This window comes from Rhinoraja longicauda, chromosome 19 (genome assembly GCF_053455715.1).
Source record: "Rhinoraja longicauda isolate Sanriku21f chromosome 19, sRhiLon1.1, whole genome shotgun sequence".
Taxonomy (NCBI): domain Eukaryota; kingdom Metazoa; phylum Chordata; class Chondrichthyes; order Rajiformes; family Arhynchobatidae; genus Rhinoraja; species Rhinoraja longicauda.
In genome coordinates, this window is record NC_135971.1 from 1298975 (window position 1) to 1324257 (window position 25283).

A 25283-nucleotide genomic window follows, 5' to 3' on the forward strand; every position below is an offset into this window, starting at 1 on the left:
TCGCTGCCCCCAGGTAGGCTGTACTCCCCAACAGTACCTAAACAGGACTATTTATTGCCAAGGGGTACATCCACTGGGGTACTCTCTAGTCCCTGCCTCTGCTCCTTGCCCCCCCTAACCGTGACCCACTTGTCTACCTCCCGTGGTCTTGGAGTGACCACCTCTCTATAACTCCTTTCTATAACCTCCTCACTCTCCCTGACCAGACGGAGGTCATCAATCTGCCGCTCCAGGTTTCTAATATGGTCCCTTAGGAGCCCCATCTCGTCGCACCTGGCGCAGATGTGGATGTCTGGAAGACTATCAGACTCCCAGATTCCCCACATCCGACACCCAGAACAATAAACTGCCCTAGCACTCATACTCCCCCTTAACTGGGAACGTTGCAGAGTGGTCTGCTCCAACCGCTCCTGGGCCTCTGTAAGAACAAAGCCCCGTGCTCGGTTTCCAAAAACTACCGCCCGGACGCTACTCCAACCGCTCCAACCGCCCACCCAAAAGAACTGAGTGATCTCCTGGGAGAGGCGAAAAACCGGATTAAAAACCCAGGCCAATTTGGGAGAAAAAAAATCCGGGAAATTCCTCTCCATCCCCAAGCTAGGCGATCGAAACTTGTCCGGGAGATCACACAGGTCTTACTCCTTACTATCCCCACACAATACTACGGTCTCTGCTCTCTCTCACACACATGCACACTGATTGCTGCTGCTGATTGCTACTGCTGCTGCTGATTGCTACTGCTGATTGCTACTGGTGCTGCTGCTGCTGATTGCTGCTACTGCCTGCTGCTGATTGCTGCTACTGCCTACTTGAACGTTCTTTGCAGATCCTCTCAAACTCTGTCAGGTTGGATGGGGAGCGTCGATGCACAGCTATTTTCAGGTCCCAGTGACTAGCGGAATTCCACAGGGGTCGGTGCTGAGGCCGCTGCTCTTCACGTTGTATATGAATGATTTGGATGAGGAGATTGAAGGCTTTGGGGCCAAGTTTGCAGATGATAGGAACATAGGCAGAGTGGCAGGTAGAGAAAGCAGGGACTCTGCAGAAAGACGGACAGGTTGGAAGAGTGCACAGAGAAGTGGCAGATGGAATATAGTGTAGCAGAGTGTGGAGTCATGCATTTCGGTAGTAGGAATAAAGGCGTAACTATTTTCTAAATGGTTAGAGAATCCTGAAATCGGAGGTGCAAAGGGACTTGGGAGTGGCTGGTGCAGGATTCCCAAAAGGTTAATCTGCAAGTCAAATCGGTAGTAAAGAAAGCAAACGCAATACTTGCATTTATTTCAAGCGGGCTAGAATACAACAAAGGTATGGAATGTTGAGGTTATATAAGGTGCTGGTCGGGCCACATTTGGATTATTGTGAGCAATTTTGGGCACCATATCTGAGGAAGGATGTGCTGACTCTGGAGAGGGTCCAGAGGAGGTTTACAAGAATGATCCCAGGAATGAGTGGGTTAACATATGTTGAGCGTTTCTTCGGCACTGGGCCTGTACTCGCTGGAGATTAGAAGAATGAGAGGGTGGGGAACCAATTGAAACGTACAGAATAGTGAATGGCTTGAATAGAGTGGATGTGGGGAGGATGTTTACACTAGTGGGAGAGTCTAGGGCCAGAGGTCATAGCTTCAGAATTAAAGGACTTTCCTTTGGGAAGGAGATGAGGAGGAGTTTCTTTAGTCAGAGGGTGGTGAACTTGTGGAATTCTGCCACAGAAGGCTGTGGAAGCCATCAATCGATACTTTTAAGGCATGGAGATAGATAGATTCTTGATTAGTATGGGTGTCGGGTGTCAGGGGTTATGGGGGAAAGACAGGAGAATGGAGTTAGGAGGGAGAGATAGATCACCCATGATTGAATGGCGGAGCACACCAACTAGATGGGCCACATGGCCTAATTATGCCCCTATCACTCATGGTCTTATGATTTATCAACTCCTGACTTAATCTAATTTAGCAAAGCAAGAGCACATACCTTCAACATCTAGGTACAGAGAGTAAATGTACAGCTTGTCTGGTGAGTGTTCATAATAGTGTTCCACACTGAGTTGATAAATACCACTATCAGCAAGCTCCAAACGTTGCAGCTCCAGAGTTCCATTTGTGGGATTGTATTTGCATCGGTGTTGATAATATGGAGATAAAGATGGAGAATCCACACCAACAGAATGAAATAACATTAATGACTTCTGTAAACGGTCAATAAATGACCACTGGATTATTTGGTTGCTTTTAACTTCTTCCATATTTCCAGTTAATAAAATAGAGTCAAATACAGTTGCAAAAATATATTTCCTTACTTGTGTTGAATCTTGTGTACAAGCTGCAAGACACAAATTGATTGGCAAGAATATCAGTTTGGTTCACAAAGGATTTAAGAACAAATTTGCACAGAATTACCAACAATTGTTCATTGACAATAGGGGTAAATACTGCTGGCTGTTTTACTCTAACATATACGGTATGAGATTAATTAATTAATTTTAGGAAGCTAAGCATCAACACTAGCCCATGACCATGTTAGAATATTTTAGTGGCTATTTTTTGCAGTTAAATTGCAGGATTTTTGCAGGATTTTAGGTCAAACTGGGGAACAGGTTGGGGGTTCCCAATAGAGGCAATCGCAAAGGCATTCATTTGCTAATAGGTTAGAAGTACAAAAAGTAAAACAGCGTTGCAAGACATATCAGCAGGTCAGTGAGAAAAAAGCCCCTATAAGGAGAATGGCCTATCCATAAATACAAGGGAATTTAGGCATCAAATGAAAGAAAGAACTTAAATAATACAAAGTTTGGTGAGTAGGCCAGAACATTTTTGAAACTAACAGTTTGAGATTAAGAAGAGGGAGGTATAAGAAAATAACTGCAGATGCTGGTACAAATCGATTTATTCACAAAATGCTGGAGTAACTCAGCAGGTCAGGCAGCATCTCGGGAGAGAAGGAATGGGTGACGTTTCGGGTCGAGACCCTGAAGAAGGGTCTCGACCCGAAACGTCACCCATTCCTTCTCTCCCGAGATGCTGCCTGACCTGCTGAGTTACTCCAGCATTTTGTGAATAAAAAGAAGAGGGAGGTATTGGGACCTCCGAAAAGCATTAAAGTGAATACATCCCCAGGACCTGATTGGACTTATCCCAGGTTGTTCAGAGAAGCAGGAGAGAAGATTGCGGGAGCCTTGACAAAGATGTTTGTGTCTTCTCTCGCCAGTTTTGTGCTTCAGTGAACGATTCGGGGAACGATTTGGATGAGAATTTACAAGGCAAGTTTGCAGATAACACTGAAGTGGATGGTATTTTAGATAGCAAAGATGGTTATCAAAAATTACAGCAGGCTCTTGATTAGTTAGGCAAGTAGGCTGAGGAATGGTTAATGGAGCTTAATGCAGATAAGTGTGAGGTGTTGCATTTTGAGGGCAGGACATTCACAGTGAATGGTAGGGCCCCAGGGACTGTTGTACAGTAGAGGGATCTCAGAGTACAGGTATATAGCTCCTTGAAAGTGGCATCAGAGGTAGAAAGGGTAGTCAAGAAGCACATTGCCCTTCATTGCTAGTGGAATCAAGGGATAAGGGGAGAAGACAGGCACAGGTTACTGATTGTTGATGATTAACCATGATCACAATGAATGGAGGTGCTGGCTCAAAGGGCCAAATGGCCTGCTCTTGCACCTGTTTTCTATGTTTCTATTAGTCAGGATATTGACTATAGACATTGGGATGTTATATTACAGTTTCACAAGATGCTGGCGAGGCCGCATTTGGAGAATTGTGTTCAGTTTTGCTCACCCTGCTAAAGAAAAGATGTTGGTAAGCTGAAAAGAGTGCAGAAAACATTTATGAGGATATTGCCTGGATGAGGGTCTGAGCTATCGGGAGAGGTTGGGCAGGTTTGGACTTCATTCCTTGGAATGTAGTGTGGTAAGTAAAGTAATGTGATCTATTTAATGTTTTATAAAGCTGCATCATTTCTTCCTAACATCTTATACTCTATGTGTTGAGCGACAAAGGTAAGCATACCATGCAGCAGGCAGTGAAGAAAGCGAATGGTATGTTAGCATTCATAGCAAGAGGATTTGAGTATAGGAGCAGGGAGGTTCTGCTGCAGTTGTACAGGGCCTTGGTGAGACCGCACCTGGAGTATTGTGTACAGTTTTGGTCTCCTAATCTGGGGAAAGACATTCTAGCCTTAGAGGGAGTACAGAGAAGGTTCACCAGATTGATCCCTGGGATGGCAGGACTTTCATATGAAGAAAGACTGGATAGACTAGGCTTATACTCGCTGGAATTTGGAAGACTGAGGGGGGATCTTATTGAAACATATAAAATTCTTAAGGGGTTGGAGAGGCTAGATGCGGGAAGATTGTTCCCGATGTTGGGGAAGTCCAGAACCAGGGGTCACAGCTTAAGGATAAGGGGGAAGTCTTTTAGGACCGAGATGAGAAAACATTTCTTCACACAGAGAGTGGTGAGTCTGTGGAATTCTCTGCCACAGAAGGTAGTTGAGGCCAGTTCATTGGCTATATTTAAGAGGGAGTTAGATGTGGCCCTTGTGGCTAAAGGGATCAGGGGGTATGGAGAGAAGGCAGGTACAGGTTACTGAGCTGGATGATCAGCCATTATCATATTGAATGGCGGTGCAGGCTCGAAGGGCCGAATGGCCTACTCCTGCACCTATTTTCTATGTTTCTATACGCCTGCTTTACCACTCTATCTACTTGTGTTCCATTTTCAGACAACTTTGGACTTGAACTCTAAGATCCCTCTGTACTATAATGCTGTTAAGGGTCTGGCCATTAACTGTATACTCTCCCCTTACATTTGACCTCCCAAAGTAAGGGGATACATACTAAATCAAACAATATTGAGTGCCGTTGAGCAACAACAGCAACATCATGGAGAGACAAAAAAATAGTTAAAACGTATAAAGAATGTTTTTCTTCATTAGTTAAGGTGTAGAATAGAAGACTAGGATGATCATGCTGGAACTCTGCACAAGCTAGATAGATTTAGTACAATATACAGTTCTGTGCACCTGTACAAAAAATATGCCATTGCACTGAAAATGATTGAGATGTGCCGTAAGACTGGTGGTGGCAAATGTTGTGCCACTATTCATGAAGAGCTGCAGGGAAAAGGCTGGTAACTATAGGCCATTGACTTTAACATCTGTCATTGGAAAGTTACTCGTGCGTATTCTGAACGTTAGGATACAGATGGATTTAGATAGACAAGGGCTGATTAGGGAGAATCACCAAGGTTTTGCACATCATGTCCCACAAATCTGATTGAGTTTTTTTCAGAGAAAACCTGGTAGGTTGCTCGGGAAGGTTAGGTCGCATGGGATCCAAGGAGCGATAACTGAATGGATAGAAAGTGTAGGAAGGAACTGCAGATGCTGGTTTAAACCGAAGATAGACACAAAATGCTGGAGTAACTCAGCGGGACAGGCAGCTTCTCTGGAGAGAAGGCATGGGTGTCGTTTTGGGTCGAGAACCTTCTGACTCTCCTTTCAGAGTCTGAAGAAGAAACTAGCATCTGCAGTTCTTTCCTACATATCTTGAATTTAGAAGTTGGGAGGTCATGTTGCAGTTGTATAAGACGTCGGCGAGGCCGCATTTAGAGAATTGTGTTCAGTTCTGGGCACCATGTTATAGGAAAGATGTTGTCAAGTTGTTAAGGGTATGTTGCCAGAGAAAGGAAAACTACATGGAACGATTGAATAGAGTAATCAATCTTCTTGGAGTAGAGTGATTATGAAAGACCTGCATAGTTGGTCCAATGTGGCCTGGCAGAGGAACCACAAAGCTATGGGTGCAGATTGAAGTACCATTACATTGGCAGAGCGACGCCAAAGCCTGAGGGAGTGTAAGGAGCTGGACTGGAGGCCGTGAGCTGGCGGCCCTCCCGCCCTCCCTCCCGCCCGGGGTCAGCCTTCCTCACGCCAAAGCCTGAGGGAGTGTAAGGAGCTGGACTGGAGGCCGTGAGGTGCCGTGAGCTGGCGGCCCTCCCTCCCTCCCGCCCGGGGTCAGCCTTCCTCACGCCAAAGCCTGAGGGAGTGTAAGGAGCTGGACTGGAGGCCGTGAGGTGACGGCCCTCCGCCCTCCCGCCCGGGGTCAGCCTTCCTCACGTCAAAGCCTGAGGGAGTGTAAGGGGCTGGACTGGAGGCCGTGAGGTGCCGTGAGGTGCCGTGAGCTGGCGGCCCTCCCTCCCGCCCGGGGTCAGCCTTCCTCACGCCAAAGCCTGAGGGAGTGTAAGGAGCTGGACTGGAGGCCGTGAGGTGCCGTGAGGTGACGGCCCTCCCGCCCGGGGTCAGCCTTCCTCACGCCAAAGCCTGAGGGAGTGTAAGGAGCTGGACTGGAGGCCGTGAGGTGCCGTGAGGTGCCGTGAGCTGGCGGCCCTCCCGCCCTCCCGCCCGGGGTCAGCCTTCCTCACGTCAAAGCCTGAGGGAGTGTAAGGAGCTGGACTGGAGGCCGTGAGGTGCCGTGAGGTGACGGCCCTCCCGCCCGACCCTCCCGCCCGGGGTCAGCCTTCCTCACGCCAAAGCCTGAGGGAGTGTAAGGAGCTGGACTGGAGGACGTGAGGTGCCGTGAGCTGGCGGCCCTCCCGCCCGGGGTCAGCCTTCCTCACGCCAAAGCCTGAGGGAGTGTAAGGGGCTGGACTGGAGGCCGTGAGGTGCCGTGAGCTGGCGGCCCTCCGCCCTCCCGCCCGGGGTCAGCCTTCCTCACGCCAAAGCCTGAGGGAGTGTAAGGAGCCGTGAGGTGCCGTGAGGTGCCGTGAGCTGGCGGCCCTCCCCTCTCCCTCCCGCCCGCCCGGGGTCAGCCTTCCTCACGCCAAAGCCTGAGGGAGTGTAAGGAGCTGGACTGGAGGCCGTGAGGTGGCGGCCCTCCCGCCCGGGGTCAGCCTTCCTCACGCTGGCACAGATCCTCATTGTTAATTCCAGTCGCAGTTCCTTACCCTGAATGATGAACGTGAGTAGGAGGAGGATGCGAATGCACATGCTGTCGGCTGCCAGCTCCAGCACCAGCTGCCTCAGGCTCACTGGCTGAAGCGAGCCGCCCAGGCCCTCAGCCCGGCGCCGTTGTCAGGGGAACCACAGAGCGGCGCTCCACCTGACCACACTGCGAGCGTCACTCGACGACGCCCAACGCCCCCCCCCCTCCCAACGACCCGCGCCCCCCCAGCGGGGGGGGTGGGGTTGTGTGGGGGTGGGGGCTGTGGGGGAGGGGCTGTGGGGGAGGGGGCTGTGGGGGAGGGGCTGTGGGGGCAGGGCTGTGGGAGCAGGGCTGTGGGGGAGGGGCTGTGGGAGGGGCTGCGGGGGAGGTGTGGGGGAGGGGCTGTGGGAGCAGGGCTGCGGGGGGGCTGTGGGGGAGGGGGCTGTGGGGGAGGGGGCTGTGGGGGAGGGGGCTGTGGGAGCAGGGCTGTGGGGGGCTGTGGGGAGGGGCGTGGGGAAGGGGGCTGTGGGGGAGGGGCTGTGGGGGAGGGGGCTGTGGGGGAGGGGGCTGTGGGGGAGGGGGCTGTGGGGGAGGGGGCTGTGGGGGAGGGGGCTGTGGGAGCAGGGCTGTGGGGGAGGGGGCTGTAGGAGCAGGGCTGTGGGGGAGGGGCTGCGGGGGAGGGGGCAGTGGGGGAGGGGCTGTGGGGGAGGGGCTGTGGGGGGGCTGTGGGGGAGGGGGCTGTGGGAGCAGGGCAGTGGGGGAGGGGCTGTGGGGGAGGGGCTGTAGGGGAGGGGCTGTGGGGAAGGGGCTGTGGGAGCAGGGCTGTGGGGGAGGGGCTGTGGGGGAAGGGGGCTGTGGGGGAAGGGGGCTGTGGGGGAGGGGCTGTGGGAGCAGGGCTGTGGGGGAGGGGCTGTGGGGGAGGGGCTGTGGGGGAGGGGGCTGTGGGAGCAGGGCTGTGGGGGAGGGGGCTGTAGGAGCAGGGCTGCGGGGAGGGGCTGTGGGGGAGGGGGCTGTGGGAGTGGGGGAGGAGCTGTGGGGGAGGGGCTGCGGGGGAGGGGCTTTTGGGCATGTGGGGAGGGGATGTGGGGAGGGGCTGCGGGGGGTGTGTGGGGGAGGGGCTGTGAGGAGGAGGGGCTGTGTGGGGGAGGGTGTGTGTGTGGGGAGAGGTTGTGTGTGGGGGAGGGGCTGTGAGGGGGAGGGGCTGTGTGTGGGGAGGGGGTGTGTGTGGGAGAGGGGTTGTGTGAGGGGGAGGGGTTGTGTGTGGGGGAGGGGTTGTGTGTGGGGAGGGGTTGTGTGTGGGGGAGGGGTTGTGTGTGGGGAGGGGTTGTGTGTGGGGAGAGGTTGTGTGTGGGGGAGGGGTTGAGTGTGGGGGAGGGGCTGTGACGGGGAGGGGCTGTGAGGGGGATGGGGTGTGTGAGGAGGAGGGTCTGTGAGGGGGAGAGGCTGTGAGGGGGAGGGGCTGTGAGAGGGAGGGGCTGTGAGGGGAGACGCTGTGTGTGGGGGAGGGAATGTGTGTGGGGGAGGGGTTGTGTGTGGGGGAGGGAATGTGTGTGGGGGAGGGAATGTGTGTGGGGGAGGGGTTGTGTGTGAGGGGAGGGGCTGTGAGGGGAGGAGAGGCTGTGTGAGGGGGAGGGGCTGTGAGGGGGAGAGGCTGTGAGGGGGAGAGGCTGTGAGGGGAGAGGCTGTGAGGGGGAGAGGCTGTGAGGGGAGAGGCTGTGAGGGGAGAGGCTGTGAGGGGGTGTGGCTGTGGGGGTGTGACTGTGGGGGTGTGGCTGTGAGGGGGTGTGGCTGTGAGGGGGAGTGGCAAGAGGGGGAGTGGCAAGAGGGGGAGGGGCAGTGAGGGTGGGGCTGTGAGGGGCAGTGAGGGTGGGGCTGTGAGGGGCTGTGAGGGGGAGGGGCTGTGAGGCAGAGGGGCTGTGAGGGGGTGGGGCTGTGAGGGGGAGAGGCTGTGAGGGGGAGGGGCTGTGAGGGGGAGGGGCTGTGAGGGGGAGGGGCTGTGAGGGGGAGTGGCTGTGAGGGGGAGTGGCAAGAGGGGGAGTGGCAAGAGAGGGAGGGGCAGTGAGGGTGGGGCTGTGAGGGGCTGTGAGGGGGAGGGGCTGTGAGGGGGTGGGGCTGTGAGGGGGTGGGGCTGTGAGGGGAAGAGGCTGTGAGGGGGAGGGGCTGTGAGGGGGAGAGGCTGTGAGGGGGAGAGGCTGTGAGGGGGTGGGGCTGTGAGGGGGAGAGGCTGTGAGGGGGAGAGGCTGTGAGGGGGAGGGGCTGTGAGGGGGAGGGGCTGTGAGGGGGAGGGGCTGTGAGGGGGAGGGGCTGTGAGGGGGGAGGGGGTGTGAGGGGAAGAGGCTGTGAGGGGGAGAGGCTGTGAGGGGGAGAGGCTGTGAGGGGGTGGGGCTGTGAGGGGGAGGGGCTGTGAGGGGGAGAGGCTGTGAGGGGGAGAGGCTGTGAGGGGGAGGGGCTGTGAGGGGGAGGGGCTGTGAGGGGGAGGGGCTGTGAGGGGGGAGGGGGTGTGAGGGGAAGAGGCTGTGAGGGGGAGAGGCTGTGAGGGGAAGAGGCTGTGAGGGGAGGGGCTGTGAGGGGGCGGGGCTGTGAGGGGGAGGGTTGTGGGGGCTGTGAGGGGGAGGGGATGTGAGGGGGAGGGGATGTAAGGGGGCGGGGCTGTGGGGGCTGTGTGAGGGGGAGGCGCTGTAGGGATGGGGCGGGGCCTATTTGGGCCTGCGCCGTTACCTAGGAGACGGAGCCTGCAGGTTGTCGAGCAGCTGGAGATATGAAGTTTGCGGCTGTCGTGCTGGTGTGGCCCGGCCTGGGTAACTTGAGCACCTGCTGTTCTGTTGAATGGAAGTGGTCTGTTGGAAGCTATGGAAATGTGCTGAGGCTGGCATGGAGGGATATTCAGGGATCAGTGTCCTGTACAAACATCAAGAACAACCGGTGGGCCAAGCAGCAGCAGCTATGGGGAGAGGAACATTTCAGGCCTTGGGCCCTCCATTAGCAGAGTGTGGTAGAACGAGATGTCACGGCCTGCCAAGTCCATGCCAACCCGTTCACACTGGTTCATGTTATCCCATTTTCACGTCCACTCTTTAAGTCAAGTCAAGTCAAGTCAATTTTATTTGTATAGCACATTTAAAAACAACCCATGTTGACCAAAGTGCTGTACATCTGATTAGGTACTAAGGAAAAAATGAAACATACAGTAGCACGCAAACAGTTCACAGCGCCTCCTCAATGAGCCTCAAACGCTAGGGAGTAGAAATAGGTTTTGAGCCTGGACTTAAAGGAGTCGATGGAGGGGGCAGTTCTGATGGGGAGAGGGATGCTGTTCCACAGTCTAGGAGCTGCAACCGCAAAAGCGCGGTCACCCCTGAGCTTAAGCCTAGACCGCGGGATAGTGAGTAGCCCCCAAGTCGGCCGACCTGAGGGACCTGGAGTTAGAGAGGTGGGTTAGAAGATTTTTGATGTAGGGGGGGAATGTCCATTTAGGGCTTTATATGTGAATAGGAGGAGCTTGAAGTTGATTCTGTACCGTACAGGGAGCCAGTGGAGAGAGGCCAGAATCGGGGTGATGTGGTCCCTTTTACGGGTACCCGTCAGGAGTCTCGCTGCGGCGTTTTGGACCAGTTGCAGGCGGGACAGGGAAGATTGGCTGATCCCAGTGTATAGGGAGTTGCAGGAGTCTAGGCGGGAGGAAATGAAAGCGTGAATGATTTTTTCTGTGTCGTCGAATTGGAGGAAAGGTTTGATTTTAGCTATGGTTCGAAGTTGGAAGAAGCTGTCTTTAAATGTCTTTAAAGACATGGGGCAATTTACAGAGGCTAATTAACCTACAAACCCGCGCGTCTTTGGGTTGTGGGGGAACCCGGAGCACCCACGTGGTCTCAGGGAGAACGAGCAAACTGCACACAGACAGTGAGACAGTGGCCGAGGTCAGGGTTGAACCCAGGTCTCTGGCATCGTGAGATAGCTGTGCTGCCAGACTTTGGTTTCTCAGATAGTTAAACAAGGGGACTGCAGTAAATTAAGGACACTACCTTTTACAGCTGGGGTACATACTATTAAGGACACTACCTTTTACAGCTGGGGTACATACTATCTCTCAGAGGGTGGTGAATGTCTGGAATTCTCTGCCCCAAGGATGGTGGAGACCAGAACATTAATTATATGTAAAGGGAAGATAGATAAACATTTTCTATGATTGAGAATGTGAAGGAATTGGGGAACTGGCCCAGAAGAAAGATTGAGGACAGCCTCGTGGATAAGCCATGGCCATATTGAATGGTGATATCTGAAGGGTATGTACGTAGTTTTGGAGGTCAGGCTCGAAAAAGGGGATATAGCAGTTCAATAAAATGTTATTTAACACCAAAAACATGTGAGTCCATCACAAGGAACAGACTATCGACTGACGTCTACTATAAACATACTGCTCTCTGCAACCCCTTGCTTCACTCGCTGAACACATATGCTTGGTCCATCTCACCCACTGCATTTCCATGTTGCCAACCACTGTAACTCTCCTCCCATTCCCATATTGACCTTTCTGCCCTGGGTTCTTCCATTGCCAGAGTGAGGTCACATGCCTAATATTATGCAACCCAACGATATGAATTCTCCAATGTTAGGTGGGGTGGGTTTTGGGGTACGGCACTCCAGTGTGGGATAGTCTCAGGCAATGGCACTCATGGGGAGGGGAGGGGGATTTGTTTTTGGTAATGGTGGACCTGTTTATGCACCAAAATAAAGAACTCTAACATTGTTGTGATTGCAGGGTTTTTAGCTGCTACCTCGTTTCCACACAGATATTCCCCTTTTTTGCCATATCCTTTAAAAATAGAAGGAATAGAAAATGACACAGTGAGGCAGTGGGATTATGTCACCCCAACTTTAGAATTTGCCGGAAGGAGATCTGGTCCTGATCAAGTGAAGAGAAATTCTTCCGCAATGGATGAACTGCAGCGGGCACACAGCAGTGATGACAACCCTGATGAACCTTCAGTACTTGCAGGTACCTATTGTTACCTCCTCCTTTCATACCAAAAAGGAATGCTGGAACTGTTACTGCACACAAAAGCAGAGATTTGTGTCATGAAGTTGTACAGTATGGAAACAAGCCCTTCAGCTCACCCTGTCCATGACGACCAAGTTAGCATACTGGGCTAGTCCCATTTGCCTGGCTTTGGCCCATATCCCTTCAAATCCTTTCAATCCATATATCTGTCCAAATGTCTTTTGACTTTTTCAAATTCTTTGATGACCCATCTTCTGACACAGTTGTACAGCACTGCCACACATCTACGCCTAGCTTTTCACCCATCTTTGCCCATATTAGCTCTGCAGCTATCTTGAGTTGGCTAGATGTATGTTGTTTCAACTGCTCTTCCTATTTGCGCATCAATAGGTCTGTTCTCGGCCTTTTCTATTGCCATGGTAGGGCCAAATGTAAACCAGAAGGACAGCATCTCATTTTCTACTGGGTAACTGTGCCCAGTAGTATGAAATTTAATTTCCCAGTTATTCCGCACCACTCTATCCAGGGTTACCCTTTTGTTCAAGTTTCCCCTACTATTGTTCTGTCATCATCTGGTTGTAGTACAGTCCTGGTTGCTGCACTATTTATAGGAAGGACATGATAGCATTGAAGAGAGAACAAAGAGAGATTTGTAGGATATTATCAACGTTGGAGCCTTTCAGACTGGGCATGTTTTACTTTGATGTGAGGGGTTGTGAGAGGGACCTGATTGAGGTTTGTGATAAGGTGGGGAGGGGGAGGATTAGAGGGGATCTGGGTGAACAATCTCTTTCTCCAGAGGGTGATTGCAATCTGGAAGTGGTGGAGGCAGTGTGTCTCCAACATTTAAGGAACACCTGGATGAGCATTTGAATTGCTGAGGCATAGAAAGGAAATTGAATTGTTTGTATTCTTAATACCGTGTTCTTCTTTCCGACCTCACCATCCTCTTGCAGCCCATCCCTGCAGAGGACTGCATTTCAAGAGGAGTGAGACAGATTCGAGGATGCATGAGCATATGACATTTAGGAAAGGAAAGGATGTCTGTCCCACATGCCAATGATACACCCCATAGTGAGCAGCACCTTTCAGGATCTGACTACAAACAACGACAATGATTATTTCCTATTTGATGCTCCAGTTTTGATAACACCACGTAACAAATAGAATCCTTAGATTTAGTATCCCACTTACACCTCTGAATTGCAGGGGATAAACATTGTATGTTGTGTTTTACATTAAAACTGTTATGTTTCTTTTGACCAATTGTCTTACAGATATACAAACCAACAAAATGGATGACTTGATTCGCATTGTCCGAAAAGTGCATTCCTCTGTTTTGCTACTTGGGTTTAAACCCATGTATCAAGAATCAATTCAGTGGAGCTTCCTCAACTATAAAACAAATAACGTGATCGTCCATTATTCAGACGACATGTTTATTTTAAATCCATTTTACCAACACCGAGCAAAGTTTAATGTCACCGCAGGCACTCTGCTTCTCATGCAATTGCAAGTGCAAGACAGTGGAATTTATGAAGTGATTTTGAACCCAAGAAGAAAGGAAACCCTTTCGAAGGGGGATGAGATTGCCGGAATTCAACTGGATGTTCAAGGTAGATTTTTAGAAAGCCTTTGATAAGGTGCCACACGCGAGGCTGCTCAGGAAGATGAGAGCCCATGGTACCAAAGGGCAGATACTAGATTGGATAGCAGGTTGGCTGGATGGCAGAAGGCAAAGAATGGCAGTAAAGGGGGTTGGTTGTCAGTGACTAGTAGAGTTTCATAGGGGATTGTGCTGGGGCCCCTACTTTTCATGCTGTAAATTAATGATTTGGATGAGGGGATTGAAGGCTTTGTGGCCAAGTTCAAGGGTTTCAAAGGTCTTTTGTTGTCACATGTACCAATTAAGTTACAGTGATATGCGAATTGCCATATGAAAAAAAAAGCAAGAAGACATACAACTCCATAAATGTTTACAAAAACATCCACTACTGTGGTTTCCTCACATTCCTCACTGTGATGAAAGGCAAAAAAGTCCAATCTTTCTCTTTATTTTCCTGCAGTAGGGGCAGTCAAACCATCCGTCAAGGCGATCGAAGCCCCCGCGTCGGGGCGTTGTAACTCCCCCGTCGGGGCGATCGAAACTCCCACCTTGGGGTGGGAGAAGCCCCTGCATCAGAACGATCGAAACTCCCATGTCACGGCGGTCGTAGCTCCTGTGACTTGGAGTTTCCGAAGTCGGTCTCTGACCAGAAACCGTGAGCTCCATGATGTTTGCGGATGATACGAAAATAGGTGGAGAGGCAGGTAGTGCAGAGAAAGCAGGGACTCTGCAGTAGAACTTGGACAGGTTGGGAGCGTGGGCAGAGAGAGAAGTGGCAGATAGAATATAGTGTGGTAAAGTGTGGAGTCATGCATTTTGGTAGTAGGAATAAAGGCATAGACTATTTTCTAAATGGGGATCCAGAAATCGGAGGTGCAAAGGAACTTGGGATTACTGATGCAGGATTCCCCAAAAAATAATCTGCAAATCGAATCGGTAGTAAAGAAGGCAAACACAATGTGAGCATTTATTTAAAGAGGGCTAGAATACAAAAACAGGATGTCATGCTGAAGCTCGAAAAGGTGCTGGTCAAGGCCACATTTGGAGTATTGTGAGCAATTTTGGGCACCATAACTGAGGAAGAATGTGCTGGCCTTGGAGAGTGTCCAAGAGAGTTACAAGAATGATTCCAGGAATGAATGGGTTAACTTATGATAATCACTGGGCTTGTAATCGCTGGGATTAAGAAGAATGAGGGGGGACCTCATTGAAACTTACCGAATAGTGAAAGGCTTGGATAAAGTGGATGTAGAAAGAATTTACTTTCTACATCCACCCTAGCCTAGGACTAGAGCCTCAGAATTAAAAGACATCCCTTTCGGAAAGAGATGAGGAGAAATCTATTTTGTCAGAGGGTGGTGAATCTGGAATTCTTTGCCACAGAAGGCTGTAGAAATCAATTGATATTTTTAAGGCAGAGATAGATAGATTCTTGATTAGTACCGGTGTCAGGGGTAATGGGGAGAAGGTAGAAGAATGGGGTTAGGAGGGAGAGCTAGATCAGCCATGATTGAATGGCGGAGTAGACTAGATGGGCCAAATGGCCTAATTCTGCTCCTATCACTTCTGACTTTATGACAGCGATATTGATGGGAAAGATTTGGAGGAATATAGATGAGGTGCAAGCAAGTATTACCAGCTGGGTCAGACAGCATTTGTGGAGAACATGGATAGGTGATGTTTTGAGTTGGGACCCTTCTTGAGACTGATTGTAGTAGGGGAGAGGAAACAGGGATAATGTTAGGGGTGCGACAAAGCCTTACAAATGATAGGTGGGTACAAGTGAGTGGGATTACATTTTTGCAGATGGGTGGACAAAGGTCAGCGATGAAAAGAAGACAAAAGGCTACCACTTCCTCCACTTCGTTCCATATTCCCACCACTATCTGTGTTGAAATAGTTTCTGATCAATTCTTGCTTATCAAGTGCAGATTAATCCTGTTCCTTAGAATTGTGCAAACTCTAGAGATGCTGCCTGTGCTGCTGAGTTACTCCAGCACTTTGTGGCATTTTATTGTTTCCAATCATTTCAAACAAACCGGTGTCTGGAATTTCTGACTTGCTGAATTTGGTCAGTTATAATTGGGCCTAAGACTTCATCTCCTTGATGCTCCACAATGGTGGCCCTCAGGGTTGTAACCTGACCAAGCTAATTAACCTACAAACCTCTACGTCTTTGGAATGTGGGAGGAAACCAAAGATCTCGGAGAAAACCCACGCAGGTCACAGGGAGAACGTACAAACTCCGTATAGACAGCACCCATAGTCGGGATGAAAGCCGGGTCTCTGGTGCTACAAACGCTGTAAGGCAGCAACTCTACTGCTGAGCCATCGTGCTGCCCCGGTACCTGCATGTAAACCCTGGCCCTTAACCACTTAAATGGAGAGCGAATATTCAAGGTCAGATTGGGACCACACACATCATTCACATCAAAGAGCAGACGAGCTTCCGGAGTCCCCATCCTCCCGGTCACCATATGCCCCAAATTTAAAGAGGAAAGGGGAATAAGTGAGTTTTGAGGCAAGAGCTGGGGTTTGAAAGGGAGCTGCAGCATAACTAATGAGGCGCGTGGCCTCCTCATACTGTACTTTCAGATTGCACTTTATTGAAAAAATAATCATTTTCATTCGTAAATGGCAGTCTTTTGCCTACAACTAGGCAGAAGAAGGAATACACCCAATACTTTTGCAACCTTCTACTGTTGGATAACTGTGATTTTTGTTAAAGTTGTTGTATTCTGTTTTGTTAATGATTTGTAAGAGTTACTGCAAATTTGATTTCAAAGCCAAACCTTGTGATTTCCCTTTCTAACAGAGGAGCTGCCTGCCCCACTGATAATTCAGAGCCCTTCATTTATCACGGATTGGCTTCAGCTCAGTTGCCTTGTAAGAATTGGAAAAGTAAATAACATAAGTTGGCAAAAAGATGACCAGCAAATATTGAATGGTACACATTACAGACTAGAATATGATAGCAGAACATTGTATATTGAAGATGTGACAATCAGAGACTGTGGCATCTATACCTGCACAATGGTAAATGAGGTCAGCACAAACAAGACCACGCACTTCCTCTCCGTACATGGTAGGACTTCACGTTTATATGTTTGATATGTTTCTTCATGTGACTATACTGTCAATAGACAATAGGTGCAGGAGTAGGCCATTTGGCCCTTCGAGCCAGCACCACCATTCAATGTGATCATGGCTGATCATTCTCAATCAGTACCCCGTTCCTGCCTTCTCCCCATACCCCCTGACTCCGCTATCCTTAAGAGCTCCATCTAGCTCTCTCTTGAATGCATTCAGAGAATTGGCCTCCACTTCATTCTGAGGCAGTGAATTCCACAGATTTACAACTGTCTGACTGAAAAAGTTTCCCTCATCTCCGTTCTAAATGGCCCTTATTCGTAAACTGTGGCCCATGGTTCTGGACTCCCCCAACATTGGGAACATGTTTCCTGCCTCTAACGTGTCCAACCCCTTAATAATCTTATATGTTTCGATAAGATCCCCTCTCATCCTTCTAAATTCCAGTGTATACAAGCCTAGCCGCTCCAGTCTTTCAACATATGACAGTCCCGCCATTCCAGGAATTAACCTAGTAAACCTACGCTGCATGCCCTCAATAGCAAGAATATCCTTCCTCAAATTTGGAGACCAAAACTGCACACAGTACTCCAGGTGCGGTCTCACTAGGGCCGTGTAGAACTGCAGAAGGACCTCTTTGCTCCTATACTCAACTCCTCTCGTTATGAAGGCCAACATTCCATTGGCTTTCTTCATTGCCTGCTGTACCTGCATGCTTCCTTTCAGTGACTGATGCACTAGGACACCCAGATCTCGTTGTACGTCCCCTTTTCCTAACTTGACACCATTCAGATAATACTCTGCCTTCTTATTCTGACCACCAAAGTGGATAACCTCACACTTATCCACATTAAACTGCATCTGCCATGCATCCGCCCACTCACACAACCTGTCCAAGTCACTCTGTCATTGATCTTGTTGAGAGGATTCATTCTGTTATAATTTGTGTGGTACACAAAACTATATTTTGAATTGGTTGGAAGACAAGATTTTAAAATAATTTTTGAGCCTTTCAACATACAGGCGTAGCTATCACAATACTAGTTGAAGCTCAAACAGCACTTATAAATGCAGCAATATTACTGTATCCTTATAGAGTCAGAGTCTTAGAGTGATTTAGCGTGGAAACTTGCCCATATCGGCCAACATGTCCTATCTACACTAGTCTCACCTATCCTTCCAAGCCTGTCCTATCTATGCCCCTGACTGACTTTTTCCTAAATGTTGGGATAGTCCCTGCCTCAACTACCTCCTCTGGCAGCTTGTTCCATACCCCCACCACCCTTTGTAAAAAAGGTACCCCTGAGATTCCTGTTAAATCTTTTCCCCTTCACCTAAGACCTACATGATCTTGACTTTGATTTGTCTACTCTGGGCAAGCGACTGTGCATCTGAGTTTTCCTTTCCCAGCATCAAATAGTGATATATTGAGTGAAGTCTAGCTTCTACAGTGCATCCATGTGAATATTCAATATATTATAGTCATCAGGGCAGCCTAACATATGTGCTACCCAAGGGAACAGTCATCTTCAACAGGAAAATGATTAACAAACTCATCAGGCAGGCTGGCTCCATCCTGGGGTGCAGCTGGATTCATGAGAGGTGGTCGTGGAGGAGAGGATGCTCCTCAAACTGTGGAGCATCCTGGACAACACAGCCCACCCCCTCCATGACACACTGGTCAACCTGAGGAGTACCTTCAGCACCAGACTGGTTCCACCTAGATGCAGGACAGAACGCCACAGGAGATCATTCTTCCCTGTGACTATCAAACTGTACAACTACTCCCCCTTCATTCGTGAACCAGGGGTCACAGTTTAAGAATAAGGGGTAGGCCATTTAGGACTGAGATGAGGAAGAACCTTTTCACCCAGAGAGTTATGAATCTATGGAATTTTCTTCCACGGAACACAGTGGAGGCCATTTTACTGGATGTATTCAAGAGACTGTTGGATATTGCCCTAAGGACGAACGGAATCAAGGGATTATGGGGAGTAGGCAGGATCGGGGTACTGATTCTGGATGATCAGCCACGATCATATTGAAAGGCGGTGCTGGCTCGAAGGGCCGAATGGCCTACTCCTGCATCTTTTTTCTATGTTTCTATAATTAGAAGATAAAAAAAGCGTGGTCAAAAGGTTTTTGGCACATTGGTCTTTATCAGTCAGAGTTGGGAGGTCATGTTGCATACATTGATGAGGCCGCATTTAGAGTATTGTAGGTAGACACAAAATGCTGGAGTACCTCAGCGGGACAGGCGGCATCTCTGGAGAGGTCTACCGATTTAAACCAGCATCTGCAGTTCTTTCCAACACATTTAGAGTATTGTATTCAGTTCTTGGCACCATGTTGTGGGAAAGATGTTGTTAAGTTGGAAAAGGTGCAGAGAAGATTTACAAGGATGTTGCCAGGACCCGAGGACCTGAGCTATAAAGAGAGGTTGGGCAGGCTGCTACTGGGTCCTGGAGAGCAGGAATTGAGAACCAGAGAGCAAACATTTTATGTGAAGAGGGAAAGATTTTACAGGAATCTGAGGTATACATTTTTCATGCAAAGGGTGGAGTGTGCCTGGAACGAGCTGCCAGAGACGATAGTTGAGGCAGGGACTATCGCAACGTTAAGAAACAATTCGACGTGCATGGATAGGACAGGTTTGGAGGGGTATGGGCCAAACGCAGGCAAGTAGGACAAGTGTAGATAAGACATGTTGGTCGATGTGGGCAAGTTGAGCCGAAGAGCCTGTTTTCACATCACATGACTAAGATGGATCTCCATGTCTTGTCCTGAGTGGTGTTAAGCTTCTTGGTTGGTGTTAGAGTTACACTCATCTAGGGAGGGGAAGGGTTTTCCATCACTCTTGCCTTGTGTCTTGCTGACAAGAGAAACGATTTAGGAAGTAAGGTGAGTCTCCTGCTGTAGATACTCAGCCTCTGGCCTACTGTACATACAGTATGTAGCTGCTGCATTTGTGTATCCAGTGAATGGGGATCCAAGATATTGATGAGAGTGATGGAGAAAATGGGAACTGTGTGGAGCCTTGGTGATGGTAATATTTTGTTTTAGATGGTCATTGTCTGATATCTTTGAGATGCAAACTTTACTTCCCACTCATCAGCCCATGCCTGGATTTGTCCAGATCTTGATCCATGTGGCCATTGCCTGCTTCATTCGAAATAGAATTGAACATTGATCATCAGTGATCATCCCCATTTAGGATGAAAGGAAAATCATTCTTGGCCATTCAATAAGCAGCTGAGACCTTGGATTGGGCTGCCGTTCAGGGATGGTCTGGATCACAGAAATTGTTCTGATCACAGTTAGATCCAATGTCTGTTGTACAATGATGTAAATTAAGACTATTTTGAGTTGCAGCGATTCTGTTTATACATGAAGACGCTCTTGTAAGCTCAGTCGTTGCATTGGTTAGCACTGTAACATCGTTTACTGCGACGGCCTTCATAGTCTATGCCCTGGAGAAAGATCAAGGTAATGAACGTTTTATTGTTTAAAATATTGAGGTGCTTGTTTAAAGATGGTGCATATCATCTCTAACAATTTGCTGGAATTCTCTCAGTACATCTTTGATTTTGTAACTTTGATCTGTTACAGTTAAATTATATTGGCTGCACGTGACTTCTCTGACTCTGGTCTTTCACGGACTGTCCTTAATTTGTCAGATAACTACATTCATAGTCTTGAACATCTGTCCAGGTAGGTGATCTGATCAAATTCATCCTCTATCTATGTTTCAGGCTGCAGGTCCTGGCCTGTCTAATTGTACAATATTGTACATTTACATTTTATATGTGTACAACTAGACACGGCTTGTTTCCATGCTGTATGACTCTATGATTACGTGGAAATTGAAAAAGCAAAACCATTCCAAGGAGAAAAGACTGAATTATTTTTTTAATTGCAGTGTTATAAAGTTATAAACAAGTAGCCTTTAATCTCTCAATTATTTGGGCAATCAGCAAAGAAGATTTGTAAATGTCATTAAACCAACTTGGGTATAGGGAAAGTATCGCTTGAGTGCGGTGATTTCAGAGCATGGATTTAGGAAGTGAGAAGAGACTGCAAATTAAATGTAATTAAACAAACTGATTAGATTAAATAACAATTGAGACAAAGAAAATGAGGCGTTACAATTGATGAAAAAGGACAAAGGACAAGAGCCTGCCAATGTACACAAGTCTATGATTATAGTGTGGGTATGAACTGCAGATGCTGGCTTAAACCGAAGATAGACACAAAATGCTGGAGGAACTCAGCAGGACAAGCAGCTTCACTGGACAGAAGAAATGGGTGACGTTTCGGGTGGAATCACGTGTCTGAAGAAGGGTCTCACCCTAAAATGTCATCTATAAGTTTATAGTTCCTTTTAGAATTAAAGAGGAGACACATATTAATTGAGACTATTTAGCATTTATAAAAAATGGTGAATTAATAGCATAAATTGAAATAAATTTGCATTAACTAATTCCATTAACTAAGCCCATTGTTGTTTGTCATTTACATTAATGATCTGGGTGATGGTGTGGCAAATTGGATTAGTAAGTATGCAGATGATACTAAAATAGGTGGTGTAGTTAATAATGAAGTAGATTTTCAAAGTCTACAGAGAGACTTGGGCCTTTTGGAAGGGTGGGCTGAAAGATGGCAGATGGAGTTTAATGCTGATAAGTGTGAGGTGCTGCATTTTGGTAGGACAAATCAAAATAGGACGTACAGGGTATATGGTAGGGAATTGAGGAATACAGTGGAACAGAGGGATCTGGGAATAACTGTGCATTGTTCCCTGAAGGTGGAATCTCATGTGGATAGGGTGGTGAAGAAGGCGTTTGGTATGCTTGCCTTTATAAATCAGAGCATCGAATATAGAAGTTGGGATGTAATGTTGAAATTGTACAGGGCATTGGTGAGGCCGAATCTGGAGTATGGTGTGCAGTTCTGGTCGCCAAATTATAGGAAGGATGTCGACAAAATGGAGAGGGTACAGAGGAGATTTACTAGAATGTTGCCTGGGTTTCAGCACTTAAGCTACAGAGAGAGGTTGAACAGGTTGGGTCTTTATTCTTTGGAGCGTAGAAGGTTGAGGGGGGACTTGATAGAGGTTTTTAAAATTTTAAGAGGGACGGACAGAGTTGACATGGGTAGGCTTTTCCCTTTGAGAGTGGGGAAGATTCCAACAAGGGGACATAACTTCAGAATTAAGGGACAAAAGTTTAGGGGTAACATGAGGGGTAACTTCTTTACTCAGAGGGTGGTGGCTGTGTGGAATGAGCTTCCGGTGGAAGTGGTGGAGGCAGGCTCGATTTTATTATTTAAGAGTAAGTTGGATAGGTATATGGATGGGAGGGGATTGGAGGGTTATGGTCTGAGAGCAGGTAGATGAGACTAGGTCAGTGAAAGTGGTCGGCGTGGACTGGTAGGGCCGAACGGGCCTGTTTCCGTGCTGTAATTGTTATATGGTTATATGGTTATTAGAGATGTGATTTTAAAGTCATCAAGGTCATAAGGAATAGGAGTAGAATTAGGCCATTCGGCCCATCAAGTCTACGCCATTTAATCATGGCTGATCTATCTCTCCCTCCTAACCCCATTCTCCTGCCTTCTCCCCATAACCTCTCCCACATGTACCAATCAAGAATAGCCTGTAAACATCTCAGTAGATGTTGAAGAAGGAAGAGAATGCAAAAGCTAATGTCAGTTTCATAAACCATGACCTGGGAAGAGGCATATAAATTGGCCGAAGAAGCGGCAAACCAGAGGACTGGGAGACATTTAGAACTTAACAGAGGAGGACAAGTGGTTTAATTAAGAGGGGCAAAAAAGAGCATGAAACAAAGCTTGCGGGAAATATAAAAACTGGCTGTAAAAGCTCTTCAATCCTTTTATACCACACCTTTTGGCTTTTCCTCTGGCCTTTGTCTAACTATTTGCCTATCAAAAAATCTTCAAGTATATTAACTTCTTACCTACCAGGCTTTCTTTGCCCTCATCCTCCCCCCACCCCCCATCGGTCTGAAGAAGTGACACGAAACATCACCTAACCATGCTCTCCAGAGATGCTGCCTGACCCATTGAGTTACCCCAGCACTTTGTGTTTTTGTTTTGTAAACCAGCATCTTCCATTTCTTGGTTCTGCCATTATTGCTTCTTTCTCTTAGTACCTGTCACTGGCAGTTGGCATCATTGTTAGTACCTGTGAGAATGTCATTGTTCTATCTGGGATATTTGACAATAAAAGACTCGTGGCTCTTACTGTTACTATCAACTGTGGCTGACAACGGAAGTTAGGGATGGAATAAAACTAAAAGAAAAGATGTATAACAAAGCAAAGAGTAGTGGGAAGTCAGAGGATTGGGAAACTTTCATGGAACAACAGAAGGTAACAAAACGGGCAATACGGGCTGAAACGATGAAGTACGAGGGGAAGCTGGCCAAGAATATAAAGAAGGACAGTAAAAGCTTATTTAGATATGTGAAGAGAAAAAGAGTAGCAAAGTCAAATGTGGGTCCCTTGAAGGCAGACACGGGTGAAATTATTATGGGTAACATGAAAATGGCAGAAGAGTTGAACAGGTACTTCGGATCTGTCTTCACTAAGGAAGACACAAACAATCTCCCAGATGTACTAGAGGACCAAGGATCTAGAGGGGAGAGGAACTGAAAGAAATTTGCATTAGACGAGAAATAGTATTGGGTAGACTGATGGGACTGAAGGTTGATAAATCCCCAGGGCCTGATGGTCTGCATCCCAGGGTACTCAGAGAGGTGGCTCTAGAAATTGTGGACGCATTGGTGATCATTTTCCAATGTTCAAAAGATTCAGGATCAGTTCCTGTGGATTGGAGGATAGCTAATGTTATCCCACTTTTCAAGAAAGGAGCGAGAGAGAAAACGGGGAATTACAGACCAGTTATCCTGACATCGATGGTGGGGAAGATGCTGGATTCAATTATTAAAGAGGTAATAACGGTGCATTTGGATAGCAGTAAAAGGATAAGTCCAAGTCAGCATGGATTTATGAAAGGGAAATCATGCTTGACTAATCTTCTGGAAATTTTTGAGGATATGACAAGTAAAATGGATGAAGGAGCCAGTGGATGTAGTGTATCTAGACTTTCAGAAAGCCTTTGATACGGTCCCGCACGGGAGATTGGTGAGCAAAATCAGAGCACGTGGTATTGTGGGTAGGGTGTTGACATGGATAGAGAATTGGTTGGCAGACAGGAAAAGAGTTGGAGTAAACGGGTCCTTTTCAGAATGGCAGGCAGTGGCGAGTGGAGTGCCGCAAGGCTCGGTGTTGGGGCCGCAACTATTTACCATATATATTAATGATTTGGATGAAGGAATTAGAAGTAACACTAGAAGTCGCGGATGACACAAAGCTGGATGGCAGTGTGAACTGCGAAGAGGATGTTAGGAGGTTGCAGTGTGACCTGGACAGGTTGAGTGAGTGGGCAGATGCGTGGCAGATGCAGTATAATATAGATAAATGTGAGGTTATCCACTTTGGCGGCAAAAACAAGGAGTCAGATTATTATCTCAATGGTGTCAGGTTAGGTAAGGGGGAAGTGCAGCGAGACCTGGGTGTCCTTGTACGCCAGTCACTGAACGTTTGCGTGCAGGTACAGCAGGCAGTGAAGAAAGCTAATGGCATGTTGGCCTTCATATTGAGAGGATTTCAGTATAGGAGGAAAGAGGTTCTTCTGCAGTTGTACAGGGCCCTGATGAGACCACATCTGGAGTATTGTGTGCAGTTTTGGTCTCCTAATTTGAGGAAGGACATCCTTGTAATTGAGACAGTGCAGTATAGGTTCGTGAGATTGATCCCTGTGATGGTGGGACTGTCATACGAGGAAAGATTGAAAAGACTAGGCTTGTATTCACCGGAGTTTAGAAGGATGAGAGGGGATCTTATAGAGACGTATAAAATTATAAAAGGACTGGACAAGCTAGATGCAGGAAAAATGTTTCCAATGTTGGGGGAGTCCAGAACCAGAGGCCACAGTCTTAGAATAAAGGGGAGGCCATTTAACACTGAGGTGAGAAGGAACTTTTTCACCCAGAGAGTTGTGAATTTGTGGAATTCTCTGCCACAGAGGGCAGTGGAGACCAAATCATTGGATGAATTTAAGAGAAAGTTAGATAGAGCTCTGGGGATCAAGGGATATGGGGAGAAGTTGGGCACAGGTTACTGATTGTGGATGATCAGCCATGATCACAATGAATGGCGGTGCTGGATCGAAGGGCCGAATAACCTCCTCCTGCACCTATTTTCTATGTTTCTATCACTACCTGCTACTGTTAGTACCTGTGGCTGTTACTGCTTCTTGCTTTAAGTCTGTTGCCTTCACTGGTCTGCTCATTGACACCGCTATCTGTCATCACTTTACCCATTAAATAATCATTGCCTGTGGCTGCCAGGCCTGTCACAGATAGAAGTGGTCTTTTACAGATATTATTGTGCATGATGTCAGTGAGTAATTTGCTTGGTTCCTTGTCCAGAATTCACCGTTGGATTCAAAGTTACCTCTGGGTTCGGCTGTGTCCTCTGTTTCATGATCATTGTCTATGTAATGATTATTTTTCTGCACCATCAGTCCGAAGACCATTTGTCATATGTTTCCAGTTACTGTAAGTATAAGCAATT

The 25283-nt window shown here is 48.1% G+C and overlaps 1 protein-coding gene across 4 annotated transcripts in view; it reads right to left on the bottom strand.

The window, feature by feature from the left end:
* LOC144602629 (general transcription factor II-I repeat domain-containing protein 2) overlaps positions 1-7107 on the bottom strand; it is a 44329-nt gene extending 37222 nt beyond the window's left edge. For 3 of the 4 annotated variants that reach the window (XM_078415763.1, XM_078415762.1, XM_078415761.1), the window contains exons 1-2: positions 6952-7107; positions 1974-2321 (exon numbers count right to left, since the gene is read on the bottom strand). In XM_078415763.1, coding sequence (XP_078271889.1) covers positions 1974-2321; positions 6952-6994 — 391 coding nt within the window. In that variant the 5' untranslated portion in view covers positions 6995-7107. Of the gene's footprint in view, positions 1-1973; positions 2322-6951 lie in introns of those variants that run through there. The other variant, XM_078415759.1, reaches the window with a different exon arrangement.
* Positions 7108-25283: the final 18176 nt, after the last annotated feature.